Genomic DNA, 19,771 nt, shown 5'->3' with positions numbered 1-19,771 from the left:
ACTAGGAAATTCAAGACAAATACAATCATACCCAATATTAATGGAGGAGGTAACACTCAATCAAATTTTAATTGCAGGACCATTTTCAGGAGGAAGTAAAAAGAGATGCTCAGGGCTCTACTAATAATTCTGAAAATTCTGAAAACAAGATTCATGGGTAAAGGCATTGTCCTTATACTCTGGATTGGCAACAGGAGAACTAGTCCTAATTCTCACAAAGATGAATTTGATAAGGGAACTTTTTATAAAGCCATAATTGCAATTTCCATTTGACAACAAAAGGGTCAATGCTATCCCTGGTAAATTATAATCAGCAGAGATCAAAATTCATAGAAATTTCAGAGAAATATGGTCTAATCACTGTAAATGTTAAAGGAACCTAACACATAAGAAAGTAAAAAATATACAGTAAATCAATTGAACTTTTGATTTAAAAAGTAAGAGCTACATTTTATGGAAATTAGGCTTGTCCAGCTAAAGCAGGGAGGAGGTAATGTTTTAGGCATTAGGTATTATGCAATTCTACCTACCCTTATTAACTGATTTTCCCTCCTATGATAGCTTGCCTTATATCCAGAATATTTAAAGGATGGGCTCTGAGAGGAAAATCAACTTAAATGTGATCATACCACTATTTTACATTTATAACAAAAAAGCTAAAGAAAAGCAGAACATTGAATCTAATTACCTTATGTTTACACTAAACTGACTGAAACACAAATTACAATGTGTTCACTACATTTGTTTTTATTTTGATATAGATCTCACGATGCAAGAAAGATAAAACTGTTTTTCGAAAATCCAAGAGTCAATTTATTTTCCTTACATGTCTGAGATCAGCAACAGTTTGGCCTGAAAGCCAAAATGTATCCACTAGCATTGCAAATGGCACCACCAGTCATAAAATTAGATAAATAAAATATTTTAAATTATTGCAATCATTTGTACAAGCACTGCAATTTCAAAAGATTTTAGGCAGTCTCTTGAGAAGAGATGTAAAAGCAATAGTGCAAAATTGCCAGAAATGATTGCAAAGTTATGCTGTATTTCATCTCTTTTCTACAAGTCAGTTTATTTTCCTTTCATTTCTTTAGAAACAGAAAGAAAGAAAAAATACAAGCATATTAGAAATAGGATTAAGTATAAAATATGTGCTGTAATCAATAAAACAAAAATGTGTCAATGCCTACTACTATGCCTCCACATAATAAACCACACCAAGATTAATAAAGAAGATCAGTATTAAAAAACAGTTTACAAGAGTGACAGTATCTTCAACTTAAACATGTTTTGATGGCCACAAATGGGCTAGATGCCTTGGATGCTTCAAAGGTACCTGAAGTGCTTTCTCACCCCATGAAACCCATGACAGAAGTTAAACCTACAACATATCATTATCAAAAGTTAAGGAACACTTTTAAAGTGGGTACTACTGAGATTTGTCAATCATGAACTAAAGAATTGGAATGTCCAACAATGCTACATCACTGGTTGCAACTCCTTAAAAACGTTAAATTGATACTGCTGGATTTGAGACTAAAGTTAATTAAAAAATTGTATTTCAAGTATATTGGACTCCCCAAAGAATGCATTTTACATAATGGAGATCAGATTTTCTTCGTTGAAGATGTAAAAAATTGAGGAGTCATTGACCCATATGATCTAGTTTTGTAAATTACTGGCATCCCTTTGGAATAGCATTTCAACGTACATAAGTACAGCTATGGGGAAATCCCAGAATCTTAAAGTTGTTAATGTAATGTTGAATTATATCCCAAAACTTTGGAATTAGACTGCATTTGAGAAATTATGGTGATACAGGGTATGAAGAATTGCAAAAAGAATTACTCTGATAAATAGAAAACATGATATTGTTCCAGACATCAAGGAGATATGCAATTTATCCATTTTGGAAAAGGCAGTATTTTCAACTAATTAGAAAATGAAGTACCATATTTTTCCGACTATAAGACGATACTTTTTTCTAAAATCCTTGCCCTAAAAACTGAAGGCGTCTTATTCAAGGAAGTCAGCCGAGAATCGCGCGGTTCCAAACTGCCCATACTTTGTTTCTGCAGAGAGGCTTCCTCCTATTGCTAGCCTCCAATCACGAGTGAAATAGCTTGTCTCCCAAACAGACTTCCTCCAATCACGAGCCTGATGTAACTGATGTCAGCTGATTCTGAACAAACCAATTAGAGGAAGGCTGATTGCAGAGACAGGCTATCTGCAGTTTCACTCGTGCTTGAATGTAATCAGTTAAGCAAAAGAGCCTGGAAATAGAGCTGCAGAGAGATGGTTTGGACCTCCTCCCACCAAGTGTATCAGGTCAATGTTAACTAATTTCTAAATAAAAATGTGTTCTGCACTATCTTTAAAATATTTTTTAATTTTGGGTTGGAAAAGTGGGGGTCGTCTTGTACATGGGGGCGTCTTATTGTCGGAAAAATACGGTAATATGTTATTTTTTTGGTATAGATTTCATAGTATTTTAGAACAATAGAGTATTATTTTAAGGTAATTTTTATTATCCTTTTCTAGTTGATAATAATATACAGTTATATATTTTGCTAACCAGATGTTAAATATAAAACTACATATTTAATATATATATCTTAGGTGTTTACTATTGGTATTTTCTTTCTTTCTCTGGGTTTTTTTATTTTCAGAGGGGTTCTTTTTTTTCTCTTCTATTTCTTGGTTCTGTTTAAATTTATTTGTCATGTATTGTCTTTAGTGTTCATCTTTTTTTATCTTTTTGTATTTTTTTGTAATCGTGCAATAAAGAAACAATAAAAGGAAAAAAATGAGTTGTTTAAATATTTTACTACCTTAATTAAACTTATCTGGCACATGTTTCATCCATGACAATGACAGAACTGAGTGCAGGCATTTAAGAGTCTTACTATAATACATAAGAAATACCTGAATATAGAAGACAAAAAGAAAACCATAGCGCTTGACCTCAAAAACAAGAAAGAAATACTGAATCTGTCCACTTAACTTCTATTTTTGTGATATTAGGAAGAAATATAGAAATGTATTTATAAATATCAAGAAGCAGCCAAAATTAATTATTTAGCAATACTGTATATAAAGAATGTATTTCCATGAGCTTTAATAATTGTCTTGGTATTCTCATTCATCTTTTCCTTCTTGCTGTCAAAGAAAAAGCAGATTGTGCCAAAGACCATGAGACAATGGTGGGAGTAGAAAAGTTGGAAGTGGGAGGAGATTCATAATTATTAAGGTCATGCAAGAGATATTTGAACTTACATTTCAGCTCCCCTTGCTGCATATTACACTGCATTTAAAATTTGTAACAGCAGATTGTGATACTGCAGGGGGCCTGTGTTTTGAAAAATTAAGTAAAAATAGTGCGAAGGTCTGAAGCATCAAGGGCTGCTGACTTAAGAAAAGACATGTGAAATATCCTAGAAAGAAACAATGTGCTATATAGACATAAAATGGAAATAACCAAAATCTGGAACTGCAGGGAACAGACATAAAATAACTTGTCAATAAATTAACTGTTAGTTAGGAATGCATTAACAATTTACAATATGCAAAGATTGGAGCCGGGGGGGGGGGATGAAATATCATTGTACAGCATTTGAAATTGGCCATGCCAAAGCTGACTAACAATCACCAGGGTGCTATACACAGGGATTTTATGGAACAGTGACATATAAGGCATATTATACTGTATACCAGTGATAATTCAAATACCTTAAGAAGTCAACCGTCCTATTATCTTTAGGAAGGCACACAGGATAAGAACATCACTGAGAAATTAAGTCAGGCCCGTGTGCTACAAATCACCTGAGTTCACAGAAAAAAATATGGAGAGTATTAGATATTTGGGAAACACATTTTTAACAGTGAGGAGAATACGGGAAGTCACACACAGGCAGAGACTTCTTTTTCAGCAAGTGCTGAAGAAAAAGCACTTCATGCCCAATCCTTAGCTAATGCCAAATAATTCTTTTCTGTAATTCCCATAGGATTTGGTCATAAATTATTATTATTATTTTCAGCAGCATATAAAGAGGTATGTTTGCACTGACCCATATGCAGGATCTCCCCTGCAAGTAAAACAAAATGTAAATAGCTTCCAGAAGCAAGAAAACCCCAAATACATCTTTGGCCAATAAATCTTCTAACCTGGTGAAAGCAATGTAAGAGCACTGCCGTAATTCTGCTGAGCCTGGAGAAAAGCTTAGGGCTGGTCTTTAGAGACTGCTGAAAAGTTGTTAAATTTTCTTGAACTTTCTGAGACTCAACAAAACAGGAACAAGCCCTCCTTTCCCCTTTGTCCACCTCCTCAGCCAAGAGCTTGGGAAAGGTAGCAGGAATTCCACATACTCCCACTGAACTGGCCAAAGCCTTGAGAAGAAGATCACGTGCAAAACCCCAACTCTCCATTTGCTGAGTGTGACAAAAATAAATCTTGGATAGCTAGCAAGTCCAGCCAAAATCTGTGAGCTCCAGGACTAGCACTTTTTTTCCAAGTCTGGAGATCATTTTAATAGCTTATGAATTCATACCTGGTATTTATGTGTATGTATGTATATTCTCCTCCCCCATTCTTTCTAATGTTATTTTTCCCATCTATACTTTTGATAATTAGCTTGATACATTTCTTGAGAAAGATCCAGGTGTGTAAACAATCTATGCTTATACACCTGGATCTTTATCTATAGCATTAGGATGTAAGCAGTGCAATGCTAGGAAAAAATTAGATTCTTAAATACAGTCTCTAGAATTTATTATACGACATGGATTTGTATCTACATTCATTTCTACCTTAATAAATAAAATGGGGTAAAAAACATGAGTCCTTTTTGGTAAGATTATGTGATTAGCTATAGTTATGGCAAACATAGAAGAATGTTTCATCCTATACAGCAACAAGTAAAAATAAAAGTTAAAACCAGTAGAATTACTGAGTACTGAGGACAAATTAAAAAAAATGATCACAGTTTAATCTATAGCATGTACAGTGATGCTTAAAAATTTGTGAGCCCGTTTGAATTTTCAATATTTCTGCATAAATATTACCTAAAACATGATCTGTTTTTCACACACGTCCTAAAGCTAGATAAAGAAAATGAGTCAGAAACATTATACTTGTTCATTTATTTATTGAAGAAAGTTATCCAAAACCACGTATTTGTGTGTGACAAAGGTATGTAAACCTCTAGGTTCATTTGAAGGGAAAATTAGAGTGAGGTGTTTCAATCAATGGGATGATAATCAGGTGTGAGAGGTCCTGCCTTATTTAAAAAACAGAATTCTGGGTATTCACTATCAAAGTTTAATCGTCACAACACAGAAAGGGCTACACAGTTAGTGTTTTTGGTTCTCCAGAAGTCTGCAAAAAGCTAAATATTTTGAACTAAGACAGTTATAAACAAATTAAGGATCAAGACAAATTTGGAATACTGGAACTTTTTCTATAAGATTTTGGAACTAACTATATAAAATAAACAGCTCTTCATGGGAACCAAAATTATTTTGTCTACTGTAAGTCATAACAGAGATTAGAGACTTTATGATTTAAATTGGACACTAGAGGGGACTAAAGATTCCAGATAAAAAGAAAAAAAAGTGTTAATCTGCTTTTGGTTTTGATCAGTATTAGGATTTACAAAATGACACAAGACACTATAAAATTTAAAATACTAAAGGAGATCTTTGAAGAATGGGTCCAGAAATTAGTAGCCACAATATCAACAATATCAATAATGGTCTGCTTCTATGGGCAGACTACATTTAAAATACGTTAATGAAGGAATGACAGATTGGAAACAAATCTTGCTTGATGCAGAAATAGTAGAATCAGAAATACTGGATTAAAAAAGAAGTGTGGATTACAAGTCAGAGAAGGCATTTAAAATGGAAATACAGGCCAAGTGAATGACCCAGATCAGTATTCTTTACTGGATATACAAAAGAAGCTAGTTGAAGTTTTAAAATTTAAAAGGGAAATACAAATGATAAACCAAGAGAATGACCTGGGCAATGCCCAGGTTATTAGATTTACAAAAGAGGCTTGTTAAAGCCTCGCAGAAGCCTTTGCGACGGAAGAATTGAAGAGAGATCAAATCCTATGACAATATTTGAATGAATTAAAGATTAAGCTTTTCAGAAGTAAAAGAAGGAATATAAAGTTGGTTTATTTGATCAAGGTTAAAATAAGTTTTTATAAAGTTCTGGCAACCCTTTATGGACTTTTTTTGACACCAGGATAGAAAAGTTGAGATCTTATGGATTTGCTTATAGATAAGGGATGGGTTATGGGAAGAAGAGATATCTGTTTGTAACCTTCTGGAGGTGAAGAGCTATCAAATTTGTTTATACTTGTGATGAAGATTGGAAGTCACTTCCTTATATATTTCTTTTCTTTTTCTTTATCCCACTCTTTCCTTCTTTTTTCTTTTTCCTTCTTTGCAATTTTTACTCTCTCTTTTTCCTTTCCTTTCTTTCTCTGAGTTTAGTTTGTATTAGTTTTTATTACTGCAATTAAAATCTTCAATAATATACGTAAAAGGAAAATGTCAAGATATCTGTCCGTGAACTGAAGCTCGAGAAAATAGGTCATGCAGCAAGATGACTCAAAACATACAAGTTGTATGACAAAGAATGGTTAAAGTAGAAAAAAGTTCATGTTTTGGAATGGCCAAGTCAAAGTCCTGACCTTAGTCCTGTAGAAATGTTGTGGAAGGACCTGAAGGGGGCAGTTCATGTGAGAAAGCCCACTAACATCCCTGAGCTGAAGTTGTTCTGTAAGGAGGGATGGGCTCAAATTCTTCCAAGCCAATGTGCAGGACTGATCAACAGTGTGCTCCTAGAAGAGCTCATATTATACGTCTGCTTTGCGAGTTGCATTGACTGCCGGTTTGCTTCCGGGTTCAATTCAAGGTGCTGGTTTTGACCTTTAAAACCGGCATGGGTTATTTGAGGGACCACCTCTCCTCAGTTACATCAACCTGTCCCATTAGATCTGGCAAGGAAGATATGCTACATGTTCCATCAGCCAGAGACTTGCATTTGGTGGGTCCCAGGAGGCGGGCTCTCTCCTTGTGGAACATTCTCCCTCCTGAAGTTAGGCTCGCCCCTTCCCTGCTGTTGTTTAGGAAGTCCTCAAGACCTGGTTCTTCCCTACTGTTGTTTAGGAAGTCCCTCAAGACCTGGTTGTGTCATCAGGCCTGGGGGTCTTTGGGAACCAGAGACATTCTTAGATGGCTCCACTGTAATTAATATTCTGCTCTCTCCGTGGGGTTTGTATATTTTAAAATCTAAAACTTTACAAATTTGTGATGTTTTTATTTTAATAATAACTTTTTCTTTTTATAATGGTTGTTTTTATCCATTTGTTATTTTGACTGTTGTATGCCGCCCAGAGTCACTTTGTGTGAGATGGGCAGCTATATAAATGTGACATCTAAACAAACAGTTATCAGAAACATTTATTTTCAATTATTAAACACCGTGCTATGACAAAACCAAACAAACCAGATTGTCACTTACTGCCATTCATAAATGACACACTAATTATTCATCACTTTTTATCTGCATGATTCTGTTTACAATGGCTATCATAAAATGTTCCATTTCTTTTTTTAAATAATTCTAAAATAACACTGTTTATTACTAAATAAATCAAAATACCAGAAAAAGCACTACCTAGGACAACAGCTGCAGTAGGAATTTCACTAGACTTCATCCGACAAGCCCATTCTGTTTTCTTTTCCTTGAAGTTTAAATGAGACTGTCTCAAAAATCTTATGAGGTTATCAAATAGGTTTTTATTCAAGTCCTCTTGTAGTTGCTGTTAAAAAAAAAAAAAAAAAGCGCCTCAGATCTTTCAGCCAGACACGAGAATGGAAATATATAATTGCCCTTAGTATTTTTTTAAATAGCTCCAAAACATTAACTGAAGTTATTACATACTTAGATATATAATGTATAATATACATAATGCATTAAGTTTGTCTGACATTTGTTTTATAGAGAACAAGACAGATTTTGCTTTTGCATCTTAAGCTAAGGATGTAAAATGGATTCCATTATACGTCTCTATATCTCCAGCCATTTCATTATTATATCTTACTGAGCAGCATTTGAACATATAACCTTGTTATGAAAAACTTGCTGACTGTTCAAAACTTGCTCTGTCGTTCCTAAGTGTACTTTTCCACAAATTTATTTTTTCTGTCAGAATGTTTTATTCAGGTCTCTAATTACACTTATTAAAACAGTACAGTAACTATAAATTCAAGCTCTGATTAAAGCATCTAGCAAAATCATGGAAAATATTTCATTTTATTCACCTAATGAATCATTTTCTGCCTGCCATAAGCTAGAGGCAGAACAAAACATATACCAAGAATTTGAAACAACTTGGAACGGAAATTCAATTATGATAAGATGACGCTACATCACCAAGCAATTATCCACAAAAGACAATCTCAAGCCTCTGGGTATAGATGAGTCATTATAACCAGGAATAACAACCAAAATATTTTAACTTTATACTAACTTTATAGCTAACCTCTCATAGCTACATGCCCAGAAAAGTATAAGAACATATTCTTAAGGGAATCTTAGAAGTTTCTGAAATCAGGAAGATTGAACAGACGATGCACTTCCCCAGTGCATAGGTGCTTATTAGTTATCATGATCAGGAGCAGCAGTTACTCAAAAAAGTTAGTCATTATTACCTTTAGAAATTATATGGACTATTCAGGGAACTGATTCATATTGGGTTATTTAGTTGCAATAAATCATTAAATTCCTGGTTTCAACAATGAGAATTTGGGGGTAAATACTGAAATGTATTTAAAGTACATAGCTTTCATTAGCAGCAGATTTTATTCTGTTTTTGTAGAACATCAGTAGAAAGGAGAAAAACTTTTAATCTACTCAGTTTTACTCTGTTTTAGAGATCTCAAGACACCAGAAAACCTAAAGCTTTGGGAAATATGTCAGCCTTTTTTATAGTAAATTGAACACTAGGTTTATGTTTTGGCAGAATATTCAAACATTGTATGACAGCATTTTATACATCTTGGGCTACTCTTACTAAACCTAGGTTTTCTGCTAGAAGGACAAAGAATCCACAATTCCGGTCGAATTATATACTGTTAGTCTGCAAAGGAACTTATGAAATGCTAAGAATATTTTGTCCCATATTGACAAAATGTATTAACTTATTACTCCATCACTCCATATCTATCTTACAGATATTTATGCAGAAATTTCTGCATAGGCATATATGCATTTCTGCATAGTGTTTATGCAGAAACACTTTATGCATAACTGCATTACCCTGCAGTAAGAAAATATTTATATTTATTGATGCAGCTAGATTTATTCCCAAATAATTTATGCCACATGTACAGATATTACTAAACAGTTTCCAGTTCACTATTTCCCTCTGCATAACTGCAACCACTGAGTACAGCGAGGAGACTCACTCATTCTCCATCAGGAAAAAAATTAAATGTTTATCTAAGAAACTATATTCTAATTAGCTGCATTGTTGCATAAGCATGTTCTTAAGAACTCATACATCTGAATCCATATTTAGAATAATCAGGTTTCACTAGTGATAAAGGAAAGAGAACAGAGTAATCACTTTCTATAATTCACGCTTTCTCCTGCAGCCTTAATGACCCTTCTCACATTGCTCAAGAGGTTGAAGAAGCCTTCAGAACAGAATGTACTGGGGGATGCAAGAGGAAAGGGGAGCTAGAGAAGGATATCCCCCCTTCTCCCTTTTCTAGCAGAAAGCATCCTGGTTCCTTCCATTCAGAGAGTTTGGATACAACCTGTAACTGTAGAAAGATATCCATCCCTTATAGCAGCATGCATTATTCACTGAAAGAGGTTAAGACAGAAAACTCATTCAGTTCATACAAAGAAGTACAGAATTCCTATGTCAACAGTGGTGAGTGTTTCCTCCCTCTCTAAGTAGTACAGTGCTAACAACAAACAGCCAGTTGCCTGTATGTATAACAGAACTATTTGCAGTGATGAAGCCTCTCCATATACAGTACATTCGGAAAGTATTCAGACCCCCTTCACTTTTTTCAATTTTGTTATGTTGCAGCCTGATACTACAATCGTTCAAGTTCATTTTTTTTCTCATTCATCTACACTCAGTACCCCATAATGACAAAGTGAAAACAAAATTTTAGAACTGTCTGTAAAACTGAAATATCACATTGGCATAAGTATTCAGACCCTTTGCAACAACACTTGAGATTTAGCTCAGGTGCCTTCCATTTCTCTTGATCATTGCTGAGCTGTTTCTATGCCTTGATTAGAGTCCACGTGTGGTAAATTAAATTGATTGGACATGATTTGGAAAGGCACACACCTCTCTATAGAAGGCCTCACAGCTGACAGTGCATACTGTGTCAGAGCAAAAGCCATGAGGTCAAAGGAACTGCTTGCAGAGCTCAGAGACAGGATTATTGCTAGGCACAGATCTGGGGAAGGCTACAAAAACATTTCTGCTGCACTGAAGGTTCCCAAGAGCACAGTGGCCTCCATAATTCTCAAATGGAAGAAGTTTGGCACAACCAGGACTCTTCCAAGAGCTGGTCGCCTGGCCAAACTGATGAGTCGGGGGAGAAGAGCCATAGTAAGAGAGGTGACCAAGAACAACCATCACTGCAACCCTCCACCAATCTGGGCTTTCTGGCAGTGGCTAGATGGAAGCCTCTCCTCAGTGCAAAACACATGAAAGCCCACTTAGAGCTTGCAAAAAAAGCACCTGAAGGACTCTCAGACTATGAGGAACAAGATTCTCTGGTCTGATGAAACCAAGATTGAACTGTTTGGCCTCAATTCTAAATGCTATGTCTGGAGGAAACCAGGCACCTCTCATCACCTGCCCGATACCATCCCAACAGTAAAGCATGGTGGTGGCAGCATTATGCTGTGGGAGTGTTTTTCAGCAGCAGGGACTGGGAGACTGGTCAGGGTTGAGGGAAAGCTGAATGGAGCAAAGGACAGAGATATCCTCAATGAAAACCTGTTCCACAGCGCTCAGGACCTCAGACTGGGCCGAAGGTTCGCCTTCCAACATGACAATAATCCTAAGCACACAGCCAAGACAACATAGGAATGGCTTAGGGACAACTAATGTGAATGTCCTAGAGTGGCCCAGCCAGAGCCCTGACTTGAACCCTATTGAACATCACTGGAGAGACCTGAAAATGGCTGTCCACCAACAGTCCCCATCCAACCTGATTGAGTTTGAGAAGATTTGTAAAGAAGAATGGCAGAAAATCCCCCAATCCAGGTATGCAAAGCTTGTCGCGTCATACCAAAAAAGACTCAAGGCTGTAATTGCTGCCAAATATGCTTCAACAAAGTACTGAGTAAAGGGTCCGAATACTTATGCCAATGTGATATTTCAGTTTTTCCTTTTTAATAAATTTACAGACATTTCTAAAATTCTGTTTTCACTTTGTCATTATGGGGTACTGAGTGTAGATTAATGAGAAAAAAATGAATTTGAACGATTGTAGCATCAGGCTGCAACATAACAAAATTGAAAAAAGTGAAGGGGATCTGAATACTTTCCGAATGCACTGTACATGCAAAATTTCAATGTGATCTCAAATCCTGAGTTCAGATTCACAGCTCTGTTTCCAAATGCTTCTTTCCTGTAAACATTCACACTGCATTCGTGACCACCAGCTCTTCACTGATAGAACAGTATGCCTTACAAAAGAAAGAGGCTGCTCCCTGCTGCTTGCATGTTGAATTCTACACTTGCTTGTACTGCCTGTATGGAGTTATAGTTCTGCTCCAAAAAACCGCTCCAAATTTTGTTACTTCATTTACTGTGTTCAACACTTTAAAATAGCTGATATTATTTGTTTATTTGGAAGATTCTACTGAGACTCCTTTAACAGACATAAAATCTATCTCCCAGTTAACATTAAAAGCAACAATACTCACCTCTGTTTCATATTTAATTTGTTTCCATAACAACAGACAAGTATCAAGCCGTAGCTCACTATTATCCAAGTCATCATTTCCTTTACTGAAATAGTCAGCTAGAAAAACAAGACAGAAAAAGATGACATTCATTCTCAGTATTTATAAATTAAGAGTTCCTCTCAAAGAAACCTTGAAAACTTCAAGAGAGCACTGAAAAAATATTGGGATTTATTTCTTTTCATTTGAGAGTGGAAGGTAAACACACTCAAACCTATAGCTAGGGGAAAAAAAGCTCAAGATGAAATAAAACAGTTGTCTAAAATGTAACATATCTGTAGCCTCATTTGTATTTATACAAATGACCCTTCCCTTTTTTTTCCTCTAAGCAGAATCCCTAATTTGTGTTTCATTATCTTGTTAAAATGGTATCTTTTCCCTCAAACCAGTCGTATAACTTTCACTTTGTTACAGGAAATTGATTCTTCAACATTCACTTAGCTCCAGAAAAACGTTTCTGTGGTTCTTCCATTCTATTTCCAAGCCTCCACTCATATTCAGAGATCCTATACTACTTTGCCTTTTGTAAAAGGATCTGAGTATTTAGTGCTGTCCCATTTTTACTTGTATTATAGAACTCCTCTAGCAGACGTCACTTCTCCAGGTACCCAGCAGCTCTTCACAGTTGAGGATCCATATGGAATCCAGGCGTTATGAGCAGGTTCTGTCTGCAATTGGATGTTGCCTTTATCTTCATTGTTTCAATGCAAGTGGTGAACAGAATAGCACGCCATACTCAGAATATATAAGCAAGACTGATTTTTATGCACATTATTCCAGTACACAGTGGGAAGCCCCTCACATCTTGAAATGATTTCTTGGAATGTTACACTGTTTCATTATATGTTTAGACACAGACATTCCCCTACTCTCCTTTCAGAAACTGAACAAGGAATAGCAACGAAATGTCCTTTGCCAAATTCTTGGAGCTCTTCCTCATGGCTATGTCAATATGCTTTCCCCTAATCCACAAGGAATGCCAGCAAAATTAGTGCTGTTCTCATTGCTGGCCCTCTTCTGCCTCAGTGATGAAGCTGGTGAGTATTCCTATCTTCCCATGTTTAATTCCAAAGACTTTTGGGAAAGCCTTTGATTTTTCCCCAACAAAGGAATCCACCAATCACTAGTTTCCCTACAGGGTAGGGTTGGGAGAGGAGGCAAGTTTTGACAGATGGCTGGATCAAATCTGTCAAAATCTGAACCACAGGGAATATGGAGGCTGCCCAGTAAAGCAGGAAAGGCTCTTGCTTTACAAGCCCCTACCCATCCTGTACTTCTGATGCACTTTTTTTAAAAATGGCTTTTATTTTCTTTTCAGCTTAGGGCTATTAATTTCCCAAATCAAGGGTCATGTGTTAAACACAAGAACAATTTAAAAAACTATTTCAGCTGATACACAAATCCCCAGTCTCACCAGCATGGCTTCCTACTAGGCTCTGATAAGGAAAAGAGAGCTGGGCATACAGTTTCCCATAAAGATTTATAGATGAGACAGCCTATGTAATGATGGAAAAATATAAATCTACAAAAATGTATTTATTTTCTTTATATCTATTTGTAAACTCCCCAGTCATATTGACTCTGGGCAGTCTTTCATGTTATTCATTCCCACTCCTTACTAGCTTGTCAACATGCATCTGTCCACATCCACAGATGCACTCACACACAAACTCCTGAAAGCCATCACAAGCTTCAGAAAACATGTTTGGAAGTCAGTCAGTCCTTGTCAACTATTCAAGATAAGGAAACAAGAGGAGCTACAATCTTGGAATGTACTTTAATGAGGTAATTAGGTAACAGAATTTTGAAAGCCCATAAAATACTCTTTCTATTTCAATTTATATCTAACAAACTCAAGGCAGGGTTGTTTTGAATTTATTTCTCATGCTTTCTACTTCCCCAGGACTCAGACGTCTTTTCTGTAATGGCTCAACATTCCCCTCCCCTTTCTCTGAGTCAAACCGACATTCCATCATGGTCCTTTGGATCGTATTTGGTTAACTTGTGCTCATGCTGCAGAAGACAGCATCCATTTTCTCAAGTTCCACAAGCTCAAAAGAATCACAAGACACATTGCAAGATGTCACCTCTGTCACTTCATCTCGTCAACATCCAGACCTGAACTAGTATGGAAGTCTTTACTAAAAAGAAACCTGCAAAATACATTGTATTTTTCTTATTTGGCTTGAGAGAAAGGTTTGCAAAAAATGACTGATTTCTACTATCCCCATTTTTAAACATACTGAAGACTTCCAGAAGAGCAGGACAAATGAGATCCAGTGTTTTAAAAAAGAATATTAAGCTTATCTGAAAAATAACTAGGTTAATATTAAACAATTTCAACTTAAGTACAGTAAGTCTCAAAATGAAATTACTAAAGTAGAAGTAGAAAAATGGATTTCAAAGAATGCAAAAAAAAAAAAACCCTGTAAAATAAATGCAATGCAAGAAAGAGACTTAAGCTACAAAATAGTGTAAACACTGATTTAATTGTAAATGAATACTGTTTAGTGGGAAGATCTATATCATTGTTTAGGAAATATACAAAGATGTATCAAACAGAAAGTTGGTTTATATCCCTTTTACTTCTTTATATAAATTTATGTACACTATTTATTGAAATCATTTCAATTTGTAACAGTCCAACATACATAGGAATCTATAATGTATAATGTGAAGCTAGAAGATATCCAATATTCAGCATTACACCAAAACTGGAAAAAATTAACTGATAAATATGGCATTGTAGATCTTTATATTATGACCTATTACTTTAAAACAACACCAAACATCATAGACTTTTTAGTTATGTGAAGATATTACACTATCTACAACACACATTTGTCTAGAAAAGAGAGGGAAATAAAGATGACATCATTCCATAACCTCAGTTTAGAGTATATTAAGTTACTAATTAATGACAATTTACAGTACCTATTGCACACTAACCTGCTGAAGACCTTTTCCTCTTGTTAGAATTTGGCTTGAATACAAAGCAGCCCTAAAGAATAAGGAGGGAGGGAGGGAAGGGGGGGGGGAGAGAGAGAGAGAGAGAGAGAAATATTGATTCTATTAAACATTTTGTCCTAATTTTAAATGGATAGAAATGACATATAATTCAAACACACATGAGATACTTACTTAATCTTATATTTCTTTCCTTACCATTTTCTCCTCCATACTTCACTTCTTTGCAACTTGAAAAACTAGAAATACTACACTTTATTTAAATAGTTATTTTTAACTGTGAAGAGTTTTCAGTAAAGTAAGTAGAAGTGAACATGCTACTCCAAACTATATGTAAAAAGTCATATGTATGCGTGTGTATAAAAAGAAAGGACAAACTGAATCGTTGTTGTTTAGTCGTTAAGTCGTGTCCGACTCTTCGTGACCCCATGAACCATATTGCGCCAGGCCTTCCTGTCCTTCACTGCCTCCCTGAGTTTGCTCAGTTTCATGCTCACAAACTGAATCAGTCCACCTTAAAAACAAGCATGTGAATTCCATGTGGACTCTCTTGGGGCTGGCATCAAAGGAAGATAATTATGTTTTATTCTGCATATATTCCTTAATGTCTCAACAAAGAACAATCAGAGTTTTATTCTAAAGTGAACAAGAGAATGATTAAGTGGACTAACAAATAAGTTACATTCACTTCTACAAGGAAGTGAATATCTGCAATTGCCACTGCCTCACAAAGGAATTTTTTTTAAAAAAATTTCATGGTAGGAAAAATACTTTTCAACATATTTTACTTCAAAATATGTATTTTAAAATATGTATTTTTCTATGATGAAGAAAAATTTCAAATACAGCATACATAAAATTATATATTTTTACACAAGATAATGTTACAATGTCCATAGTTTCAAAAAATTGAGCAAAATTTTCAAAAATGTGTACAGCTAAACAAAACACCAAGTGTTTGTTCTTATTTACTGGCTTTTTAATGGCTAGATATTTTCTACACAAAACCTTTAAATATGACATGGTTATTTCATACATTCTGTGCGTACTCTCATATATATTTATCTATTCACAAGAAACTACAACCGATATAGATTTACTTTCAGGGGAACTTCTCTGTGACAAAAGTGTTGTTTGAAAAGCTGCTCTTAGTAACATGATAATATTTATTTATTTGTTTATTTTATATTTCAAATTTGTCACCGCCCATCTCACTGCAGAGAGACACTGGGCAGTTTACAGTAAAAACAGAATAAATATTAATTAAAATAAAATCAATATTAATTAATTAAAACACTTTATTTAATTAAATATTAATTAATTAAAACACAAGCCACTTCTGAGACACCATAAGTCTGGCGAATTCCACCACCACCTCCGAGATGGCCTCCAGCAGCTCAGGCAAGGAGGTTGCTATGCAGCAGGGAGGCTCATACAGCAACAACAATCCCAACTATTTTCATGAGCCCAACTCCAGGAACAGGGTCTCACAACCAGCCACCTGTGGAGCAGCGCCCCTGAAGGCTGACAGAGACTCCCAGATGACAACTGCTACCCTCTTCCTCTGCCCTGGGGTCCAGTTGGTACCGCACTGTGAATCTAGCCAGGCACATTTCCAAAAGGGGCACACACACCCCGCCAGGGCCCAGCCAGGTCTCAGCGATGTACACCAGGTCTGCCCACTCCTCAGTGATCAGCTCACGTATAAGGGGGGCCTTGTTATTGACTGACCTGGCATTAAGAAGCAGCAGCCAAAAGCCAGGGCCTCTGTGGGTCTGCTGCCCAGGGCATGGATCTGAGTCCAGAGGGCCGGAACATGCCACTGGTAACAACCAGATAACATTCTACATATCAAACAACAAAATATGCAATAGCTAGAAAATGGGCTTTTCCTACGTAATGCTGAATTTTTAGTACTCAGCAAGTACTGTATATCTATTATCACAGCGTGTTTTAAACGTGATGAGTCATACCAGCATAAGAAGAGATCTGCTGGCTCAGGCCAAAAACTTATATAGAATTATATTCTATGCCTATACAAACCCCAAATTATACAGCATATCAGAATAAATCAAGATAGTCATTTACCCAAAGTTGAATGATAGCTCCAACCCACCCTAGTTATCAATCAAAATTTTATTCTTGTTGCACTGAAGCATCAGTGTGCTGAGACCTGCAATACTGCAACAACCGTATCAAAAACTGGGAGAAAAAATAGCTTTTGAACCTGCGCAAATCACTGTCATGGAGAGGGGAGGGTGATTTCAAGATCAACTGGTCTATCCTCAGACTAGACCTAATCTTGGAAATATATTGTTATTGGTCATCCTAATCAGTCAGCCTTGTGACTGCATCACATTCATAATATTTTGGATTAGTGATAGGATCATGGACACAGCTTTGTGAACTGATTGGGGAGCAAAGACTCCGGTTACAAATACGGAGAAGTACTGGAAGTTTTAGCATACTGCAGCTGCAGCAACCAACTAAAACAGTCCTATGACAAGTTATACCGGTAGTCCACAGGTCCACAATTAGCACTGAAATTACCATCACTAAGTGATGAAGTCATTAAGTGAGGACATGTGACCGCAACATGGGAAGAGGTGGGAGTCCCAGGCAAACAGGCTGGTGGGTGAGAGCTACAGGTGAGGGGATACTGCAGGTGGGCTCTAGGAAGCAAAGATGGATGCCGCCACCCTGCCAGGAAGGAAAGAGAAGGAGCCAGGGCCATGAGTCCTCCATGCCACGTGCCACTGCCAGCCAGGGCAATTTCTGACGTGTCTTCCCTGTGTGTGGCTGGGATGTCAACACAGTCCAGCACAGGGGAGGCAGGCAAACAAGACAATCAGCTGGGGGGTGGCAGCAGGGGGTGGGGCGGATGGTCTAAATGCAGGCCAGCCCGCATTTTGATCATGTGACTGTGGGGGTGCTGCTACAGCCAGAACAAGGACAAGTTTTAAGTCCATTTTTTCAGCACCATTCTAACTGTGAACAGTCACAGTTCTGTTAGCAGAAAAATCTAACCTGAGGATTACCTGTATTGGATTCAGACCAAGGGCTGCAGATTGGCTTGGGAAGACACTGGGATGATCTCTAGAAGAGATGGCCGGAAAGGGTTAGGATAGCATTTGGGAGAGGAATATAAATTCCTGCTTTCCTCCCTATTCAAATGATCAGCCCGTTCCCATGTTGAACAAGTGGGGATAGCTCTCTAGATCCTCTAGTTTTTGCTCCCAAACTGGTGACTCAGGGTGCCAATGTACCTGCAATTCGTCCCATGGGGCCCAACAGGTTCTTTGCTCAAGGAAAATAAACAAACAAACAAAAGTAACAAAAACAAATGGGAAGGGGATATCTGCAAATAGCACAGCACCACCCTCATCTTTGCTTCTGCTCTTTCCCCTGGGCCCCAAAAGTTTTATTAGAAAATAAAAACAATGATCAATTGCAACCTAGTGTTTAATCTGGAAATATGCCCAACTTCCCAGAAAAAGGACAATGGAAAAGCAACAGTTTTGTAGGAAGGGGAAGGCTACAACTGGTGACAACCAGAATTCTCATAGATCAGTGTCTGCAATTGTTATGACTTCTAAGGCACTCATTTTGTGAGTTTTCCAAGAGCACAAAACAAGTTCCCCAAATCTTAGCCAAACCCACCAGCCACAAATATTTGGGGAGCCTGCTCTAGAGAGACTGTGTAGTCAGCTGTCTAGGAGGGAAGTATTAAGAGTGGGTGAAGTATAATTCTTTCTACAGTACTAGCCTGGTAACATCATAGAGCTGCCTGTGTAGCTTTCCTAGATGGATGGATGGATGGACGGACAGTCAGACAGATTTAAGTGGTTTGCCTTCTGCTGGGATGTTTTCTTTATTTCCCAGTGTAGCCTACCACCCTGGGATTTCCTATTCACATCCCATAAAGTATTAACCAGGTCCCAACCTGCTTAGCTTGCAAGGTTAGCCATAGCAAGGTTTGTCCGTTAATTAATGAATGAGTGGAAACTTCCTATCAGTGCTACTCTATCTGGCGTAAAACCTGCCCCTTTCCACTATTCTGCCTATTAAACATGGAACGCCGATGGGACGACAGGGGGGTTATGAATAACGCAGTCTGGGGGACTTGACCTGGTGAAAACGATGATGTCTTATTCATGACCACATCCCATAATTAAATCTCTTTCCAGACTCCTCGCTTTGCTTTCCTTCACTTGGGTTCTTCATTTCGTGCTGACCACCTTTTTTTCCCAGTCTTCCATCCGCCCTACGGTGGAACGGGAAAGAACGGAAAGACACGAGACGCTGCTGCCGCTGCGCCACACAACACACTTAGTGGGAAAGCCAAGAGGCCACAGCCTCAGCGACCCCATATGCGCATGCCTGAAGAGGGACGGGCATTGCTAGGCGACCACCGGTATCGCTAACGGACTTCCTCACAGACACTCCGAAGTGGCAACGCGACCGATTCAAAAGTGGGGTGTCCGTTCGATCCCTCCACGGAGGAGATTGAATCCACTCCCCCTCCTTCTGACTCACCTTGGAAACCGAGCACGTGCTCATAGCGAAGGCTCAAGCCTCCTCCGGCGCCAAACTAACCCTCCGACATTCGTGGATGGACTTCCAGAGGGACCCCTATCCCGTCCCCAGCGAACGCACGCGCACTTCCGGAATCGAGAGCGTGCAACCGTTTTCTTTCCCGCCCTGAGGACGATACGGTCTAGGCCACTTTGCTCCCACCACTTGCGTGCTCTCTTTCTGAGAGGAGTTCCACGCCCTCCCCCGT

General features: G+C 37.5%; 1 protein-coding gene across 3 annotated transcripts in view; it reads right to left on the bottom strand.

The window, feature by feature from the left end:
- ORC3 (origin recognition complex subunit 3) overlaps positions 1-19,747 on the bottom strand; it is a 65,941-nt gene extending 46,194 nt beyond the window's left edge. The window contains exons 1-4 of one of the 3 annotated variants that reach the window (XM_088138290.1): positions 19,525-19,747; positions 14,971-15,022; positions 11,983-12,080; positions 7,690-7,834 (exon numbers count right to left, since the gene is read on the bottom strand). In XM_088138290.1, coding sequence (XP_087994416.1) covers positions 7,690-7,834; positions 11,983-12,080; positions 14,971-15,022; positions 19,525-19,548 — 319 coding nt within the window. In that variant the 5' untranslated portion in view covers positions 19,549-19,747. The remainder of the gene's footprint in view (positions 1-7,689; positions 7,835-11,982; positions 12,081-14,970; positions 15,023-19,524) is intronic. The other 2 variants (XM_088138273.1, XM_088138280.1) reach the window with 2 other exon arrangements.
- Positions 19,748-19,771: the final 24 nt, after the last annotated feature.

This window comes from Python bivittatus, unplaced genomic scaffold (genome assembly GCF_059951505.1).
Source record: "Python bivittatus isolate LINGU-HERP-01145 unplaced genomic scaffold, Pbiv_v1 ctg000020_np1212, whole genome shotgun sequence".
NCBI classification, from domain to species: Eukaryota; Metazoa; Chordata; class Lepidosauria; order Squamata; family Pythonidae; genus Python; species Python bivittatus.
The sequence above is the reverse complement of the archived record's forward strand: the minus strand, read 5'-3'. Positions and strand labels throughout refer to the sequence as shown.